Here is a 7,774-nt window from a genome sequence, read left to right as displayed (position 1 = left end):
GATTGCAATAACACCAAGGCGGAGGTCTTCGCCAAGGTAACATGCCCCCGGGGGATGTCTGTCTGTCTGTTGAAATCAATTTTTAGAGGACCCCAGATATCGGCGAGATCCGAATCTTCAATAATTCTATTAGAGAAGATCGCTATTTAAAATCAGCAAAATCGGTCGGTAAATAACGGAGATATGGGCAAAAATCCGAGACAACCTCTGAAAATTTCATCAAAAAATTGTTATAAAAACAACAACAACACTGAATATAGAAAAAGATTTACACGTGTGTGTCTAGATGTATTTGGTTTTATTCAGCTGTTTTTTTTTTTTTTTTGCATGTTTGGAATCCAAACATACAAAAAATACACAGCAAAAAAATATGATTTGCATTTTTTGTTAAAGTAAAATAATTTTCCCTTTTGTTTTGCAAATATATTTTTTAATGAATAGAAATAAGTATTTAAAACGTTTTCAATTATATGAGAGTAGATTGTGAGTTATTGTACAATAATTTTTATGCGAATAATGTAAGTTTGAAATTTAAAACTAACACAAATTTTTTCCAAGTGCTTTTGAAAACAATTTTTTTACGATAAACAAAAACAAAATCTATGTCTCGTCAATGTTTACCAGCAATGAATCAGAGGTCGAAGTCGACCGGCTTCGAGTCGGAGCTTAGCCGCCGCCGAACTATATTTAGTTGCTTGAGCCGCCGCCGAAACATTCGGCTTAAATCGACTCAAATTTTTTTAATGTTTTTATTAACTAGACTGTAAGATCAATTATGTTTAAAATACACTATGGTGAAGGGTATATAAGATTCGGCACAGCCGAATATAGCACTCTTACTTGTTTTTTGTATTAAATTATATGTTCTGTTGAGTGATTTCTTTTCTATATTTTATATCGGTGCTTTCAAATGTTTTGTCACTTTAAATTACCTTTTCCATGTCCGAATCGTCTAATAATCTGTCATATAGTTCCAAAGATTTGTGTTACAATATGATAGTATTCTTTGTATATACGAGATATCGGAGTTGGAAAATCCAAAGTTTGTGTTGAATCAGATTTTTTCTAAATTTTATTTAAGAAATATTTTTATTACATTTATAAATATCCTAATTACTTTCGCGAAAGACTAAATTTAATGCATCTTCTGAAAGATTTCTGGTTTTTTTTAGGTAAAGTTCTTTTTACATTTATAAAGGGATCCGAATTAATGTATAAAAAACTTAAAATATCTTTCATATTTTGTATTCGGCTGCATTTACGGGAATTCTGTTCTCGTTTTTTTTAATAGTTTGTTCGTGGCTTCTTGAGCTTCTTCCGACATATCCTGCTACGCTTAATTTTGAATTTTGTACAACTTTGCTGCTGTGAATTAAAATTTTATGCTAAGTTTGTGACATTCAAAACCAGTTATATTTTTCTACAAAAAATTTTGCGGTTTTCGTACAAAAGTCTTTTAATTCCACAATTTAGATTTTAAGTTTTCCGGAAAGAACAGCCAAGAACAGCCAATATTTTTAATAATGTCAACGTCTAATTTGGTAATTCGTGCAGTAGTCTGATAATTTTGAAAAAATCAAACCCAGGTTTGGGTTTGTCTATATGAAGACCACACTCCTTTTAAATTCCTCCTGTATTCTATTTATTGGCCTCCAAACTAACTTTGCACTCTCCTTTTGCCAGTCGTTTTTTTGAAGTAAGCCTATATGCTAGATGCAATAAACAAAGCCCACGCATGTAGAATAGAGAGTCCATACTCAGTATTAGCTGTGGGTAAATTTAACATTTTCTCAATATTGTTGAAATCTTTACTGGGAGCTTTACAAATAAAACACCATTGGGTGTAATTTGTATTAGAGTGTTACATTTTTTCACATCAACCATTATAAGGTTAGTTCGTGTTTGACAGTAAGATTTGTATTGCTAACGGTAAGGTTTGTGGTGTTCAAATTTCGAATTTGTTTATCAATTTCCTGCTTCTCCTTAATAATAACATTCTTGCTTTCCTTAACATATTCGATCAATTCACAATCAAGTTGTATATTGTATCTACTAAAGTGTAGTAACAGTGATTGTGAACAGATTTTTGTAGCAAGTCATAAGTTTATGTTCACAATAAAAAAAACAATCAAAACATACAATGTCAAAAGTAAAAAACAAATAATATTAAACTAATTAAACGAGCAAAATAAACCAAATTAATTTCTTTTTATTTAAAATTCTATTATTTTCGTTATTCCACATTTTAAACTAATAAATAAACAGTTTTTAATAAAATTTTATTTTTGTTTTGGTAAACAGCTGTTTGTTTGTAATTTGTGTGTTAACACTTTATCGTTTTTATGCCAAAATCGATTGAATATTTTATTTATATCATGAAATAAACAATTGACAACACTGAATTTTCTTACGACATTCGATAAACATATGAAAAATTGTCGTAAGAGTTGTATAGAACTTTTGCATAGAAAATACCAACAACATTGTTATGACTATTGTAGCAGCTGCTGATATACAATGCATACAACGCTACAACATCGATTGTGAATTGAGCAATTGAATATTAAGGGGCCTGCAGTAGCAAGTAGATGATGGTTTCGTATTTTTCCATATTATGTTATCTTTATAGGAAAGCTGTAAGGGGAATATTATTGTAATGAGTAGATGAGAATCGCTATTATTTCTATCTAAAAACCCTTGTTTGTATTGCGTATGGCCAGTGGTGCCATCAAATCCCCATTTTGTTAACAATACTAGTTCTTTATTTTGTAAGCTTATTAACTTCTTTACACCAATTGACAAAATAAGTCTATTTGTTGTGTGATTTAATAAATCTTGCAACGGTACAAATGCAGAACTTTCAGTAACATTAATATTTGTAGGATAACAATATTTTTTTGCTTGTCGTATACATTTATATGTTTGTGGAGCTTTCGATCTTACAACATTGTACTTAAATCGTGATAGCTGACCATCAATGACCATTCCCAATGCTTTTTCTGAAAATATTAATGAATTTTCTTTTGCAAGAGCTGTTTCATAACGTACGGCCATTGGATAATCCACAAAATTTTTTAATATATTTGCACCTTCTTTATTTCCCACTGCAAGAGCTGTTTCATAACGTACGGCCATTGGATAATCCACGATATTTTTTAATATATTTTTGCTCCTTCTTTATTTCCCACTGACCTTAGTTTTTTAATCCTTTAGTTTTTAATCTTTTGGTTTGCTCCGAATATGTATTAAATTCTTGACGAGGGCGTCCAGTTTTACTTGTTTGATTATTAATAAATTTAAATGAATTATTTAACCACCATTGGTATTTTTCTATAAACTTTTTTCAAATCTACGACTGTTTATCCAATACGAACGAACAAATAATGCGAATGATTTTTTAAATTCATTAGAATCTTGAGAGCACTTTAATTTGGCCAAAAGGTAATCTTTTAATTAGTCAAATCGTTGCTGTAGAAACTTTGTTGCGATGGCAGCCCTGGAATAAAAAAATTTTGCGTGGCGGCACCCTATTAAGGTTCATTTTTTATGTAAGCCAGCAACTAAAGCGAGCACTTTAGCAGATATGAATTAGCCGGCATTAGTTGCAAATCACATAAGTTTTTCCTGAAAGAGAAATCAAAATTAATTACATGAAAAACGGAGAAATGGATCAATTCTTATCATACCTGTACACGCCTAATCATAGCTCTTCGATTCCTGCAATGATATGAAAAATAAGAAAAATTAAGAATAATCATTAAAACTGTAAAGTAAAATACTTACTTCATGCTGCTGCTATTTGTTATGTTTAGTCCCGTGGTGGCCAGAAAGAGAATGTTTAAAACGCATATGTTGTAGTGCAAAATATAAAAGAGAACATAAATGAAAATATGTGTGCTTTGCACTAAAAAAAAAATATGTTTGTACATATTTGTGTTATTCATATTATAAGTATTATAAATGAATAACGGAAGAGATGTATGTATTGTTGTATGTATCCGTTGATGAAAGTATGTATTGATGCACATTTTGATGTAAAAATGTGTTGATATATGTACATATGTAGGTATTGATATATGTATGTATATAGTTTGTGTATGTATTAAATGTATCTAATAGGTACACAAATGAATATCAGTCGATCGTTTAATCGTTACAATTTAAGCGATTAATTGCTTGAACAAATAAAAATAAATAATTGTACATATGTATGTCTAATAGATCTTTCTAAAAAAGTATTCATACATAAAAATATTCTCTGTGTATCATTTAATAAAGAGAGCAAATAAATTAAATTGTTTTTGTTTTATGTATACCCTTCAAACATTTAAAAGAGAAAACTATTGCGCATCACCCTAGACTCCACGTCAGAAACACTTCTGGAAGATTGTCAGACGAGAACGCACATTTTACAAAAACAAAATACATTGATTTCGAATTTTCGTCTTCTAGAAATATACTTTTAAGTTACTTCCGGATGATAGTTAGAAGAGTGCATCCATTTTGCTTAAACAAAAAACCATGTCTGCTGAATTTTTTTCATCTGGAAGTATACGTTTTAGTGACTTCTGTATGAAAGTTGGGTAAGAACACACATTTTACAATAACAAAATACATTGTTTCCTAATTTGTATCTTCTTGATTTGTATGTTTATGTCACTTCTGGAAGACAGTTTGAAGAGTTTTCACATTAATGATGTATTTTATTCATCTGGAAGTGTGGATTGTAGTCACTTCTGTACAATTGTCAGACGAGAGCACACATTTTACAAAAACAAAATACATTGATTTCTAGTTTTCGCCGTCTGGAAGTATACTTTTAGGTTACTTCCGAATGATAGTAAGAAGAATACAAAAACAAAAAAATATAAATACTCAATTTTTTAGCGTGAAAAAAATTAAAATAAATAATGCAGAAATTTTGCTAAGTTCAGTGATGTTTTGTTCAGTCATGTTCAGTTTTAATTATTCATCGTAACACTTAAATGAGTTATTGAATTTAATGTTCATAGAAAAATAGTGTAATTAAAATATTGTGAATCTTAAGTAGTAAAAAACAATATGACAGTGTTGTGTTAAAAATCAACTGTTAATAAACATTTAAGAAGGTTTTCTTAATTGGCGAAGTGTATTTAATATATACCAAAAAGTATAAGGAAGGATTATATAAATAAAATTAAAAAGTAAGTTGTCATATTAAAATACAATTTTAGGAATATGTTAACAACTCTTAACGGCTTCCATTTCCATTATTTTTAAAAAAGTCTAATATGTTTATATTAAATTTCGACTCTCTCTTAATTCGTTTAGGAGGTATAAGCATTTAAAGACTTTTTCAAGTTGTAAATTTCGACTTTCATTTGATGAACATTGCATTTTTAACATATTTAGATTTATTTGAGTTAAATCTTAACTTTCAATATTTTTAAAACTATTTGCGCGTTTAGGTCTGGAATCATTATATTGAAATTAATACTACTGTTTTATACATAAATTATTTTTTGACTTGGGTCACTCGACACGAAATTGCCCATATAAGATATTTAATATTGAAATCAGATAGTTTTAAACCCACCTTTTTTAAATAAATACAATTTTATTAATTTTCATATAGCTTTGGATTTAATTATTCTAATTATAGGTACTTTTTTAGTTATTAACACCAGGTTTTTCTATGATGATACTAATATTCTTAATATTTAGCATGCCGTTCCCAAGATATTGAACCTAAGTATTAGAAGAGAGCAAACAAAAATCATTATTGCAATATTAGTGTCAAAAGCAATATACCGTTTAGGATCGTTAAGGTGTTTCTATCGTTAGTGACTGTAAATAATTTAAAAAATAATCCATGACTTAGTAATTTCAGATCTTTATAGACGGTTTAATTCCAAGTTATTGAAAAAATTTTCATGAAAGGTAATGTTTTTATTGATTCAAAACAATAAATAAATTTATTAATTTTTAATTATTTTATTTTTTAGAAAGCAGTAGCTAATATTGTACCCCCTATTAACATACTTCTAACCGAATTAAAATATAAAAAAGGGATCTGGTAAGTTATATATGTCTTATTTCATCACGTGTATTGGACATGAAAGAATCCTATTTTTATTGCTTCCTAAAGTATAACTGGCAATTTCAATAAATACAAAAGTATGTATATTCAATATTAATTATAAGATTATTTTGGTTTATTTCGTTGAAGGATTAATGCGTTCCATAATATAACTCTTACAATTTGATGGATTAATCATAAAATTGATGAAGAACTACAAAAATATTTTAGAGTCCAACGTTTTACAATTTTTGGAAGTATACCAGTCAGCCGTCGGAATATTAATACAGATTCCCTGAAAATTATCTTATTATAAGGTAATAATTCTAAATTTTTGATACATATGTACATTAGACCGACTCACTATGTATGGAAAGCAAAAACGTGTTTTTGTTACCCCTCCCAAAATTTACCTTGCTTTGTTTTATGATGATTCCCAAAATATTTTAAGTGACCGCTGGACCAAATTAAAAAAGTATTTTGGAATTATTTTTTTTTTTAATTTTTGTTTGTTTTGAAACAAAATATCCAATTATACCCCCTTGACACTACTCCTATGGGGATTTGAAAAAAAAATTTTGCGTGGGGGTACCTACAATGTGCCTTTTTGAGGGGGTACAATATCTGCTGCCCAGCAGTCCTGACTGCCTTGCTCGTGGGCGTACCCTAATAATTTCATGTTGCTTTGTTAGTAAACTAAGGTTAGTAGTTTTTATTTTGTTTAAGTTAGTTTATTAGTTTCTAACTACAGAGATGTTATTTGGCTCATTGGCCTATTTGATTAGGGTTCCATCAGAAGAGTATGCGAGTGGTCAGCTCGCAGTGGAAACACCAACCTGGGAAGGGCCTAGAGTCATGTGGTGGAGTTAAGCCACAACCTTTCCCAAACTCAAATAGCTGAAAGAAAGAAGAAAAGAAACAAATTAGTATTAGAAATCTTGTAATAATGAAACGATACAGTTTTACCAGTATTCCTGAAACGAAAAAAAACTTAATATCTAAAAATTACAATAATTTCAATAAATACTTACCTCAGTTTACATGTTGTCTGCTTCTTTGTTTTAATTAATTAATGCAATTTGTGTCAAGTTCTCACATGTATTGAATTCGCCTCGAACATCTGTAGTAAAAAGGGTTGCCAGATGTGAGATTATGAGAGTGGTCCGACACAGTGTGAGAGAAATGTGTACGTAGGATTTTATGAACAACAACTGCCCAACAAATTATATTTGAATAAATTATTACATCATCAACGGAAAAACCAGTCGGAACAGGGAAGTGCTTACTGTTAAGAAAAACAACAGAATAGTCTCTTATCTCTAATTAGTTTGATATCTCTAATATATAAGTCTTATTTAACATCTCTAGTTTAAGTTTGTTAGTTTTAGTTATATTTTTTTTTTATTTTGTTTTTTTTTTTTTTTTTTGTGTTAATACTATTTATTAGGCATCCTTGATCTTCGATAAATACCTTACGTTTCGTACATAACATTTGTTAAACATCTCCCTGATAGTTTTCTCATCGAACCGAGTAGTGAAATTTTGAGCCAGGCTTAAAGTAGCCAGAAAAAAAATCGTTTAATTGAGCTCTCTTAGGCTGATAGTAGTGTTGTATAAATGAGTGAATTCCCAAACCTATTGTTGGGGCATAATTAGATGAGGAAACCAATATACATATAAAGGGAATTTATTTGTTTTATAACTTGTAATTTTGTG

The 7,774-nt window shown here is 29.4% G+C and overlaps 1 protein-coding gene and 1 long non-coding RNA gene across 3 annotated transcripts; both read right to left on the bottom strand.

The window, feature by feature from the left end:
- Positions 1 to 2,443: 2,443 nt before the first annotated feature.
- Positions 2,444 to 3,974, bottom strand: LOC124418816. Of its 2 annotated transcripts, none has more exons than XM_046946386.1 (3): positions 3,784 to 3,974; positions 3,687 to 3,717; positions 2,444 to 3,624 (listed from the first exon to the last, which is right to left on the bottom strand). In XM_046946386.1, the coding sequence occupies exon 3, from the start codon at positions 3,133 to 3,135 to the stop codon at positions 2,530 to 2,532; it is 606 nt and encodes a 201-aa protein (XP_046802342.1). In that variant the 5' UTR covers positions 3,136 to 3,624; positions 3,687 to 3,717; positions 3,784 to 3,974; the 3' UTR covers positions 2,444 to 2,529. Both variants share the same exon structure in this region, with proteins under 2 accessions (XP_046802342.1, XP_046802343.1).
- A 2,793-nt stretch (positions 3,975 to 6,767) lies between these two features.
- On the bottom strand, positions 6,768 to 7,351 carry LOC124418886. Its single transcript, XR_006940281.1, has 2 exons — positions 7,090 to 7,351; positions 6,768 to 7,032 (listed from the first exon to the last, which is right to left on the bottom strand). It is a non-coding gene; the product is annotated as an uncharacterized LOC124418886 (long non-coding RNA).
- Positions 7,352 to 7,774: the final 423 nt, after the last annotated feature.

The sequence above is a fragment of the Lucilia cuprina genome, chromosome 3 (genome assembly GCF_022045245.1).
Source record: "Lucilia cuprina isolate Lc7/37 chromosome 3, ASM2204524v1, whole genome shotgun sequence".
NCBI lineage: Eukaryota > Metazoa > Arthropoda > Insecta > Diptera > Calliphoridae > Lucilia > Lucilia cuprina.
The sequence above is the reverse complement of the archived record's forward strand: the minus strand, read 5'-3'. Positions and strand labels throughout refer to the sequence as shown.

What these genes read in the sequence shown, in the direction of transcription:
- LOC124418816 (XM_046946386.1), bottom strand. Translation starts at nt 3,135, where the DNA reads ATGGCCGTACGTTATGAAACAGCTCTTGCAGTGGGAAATAAAGAAGGT.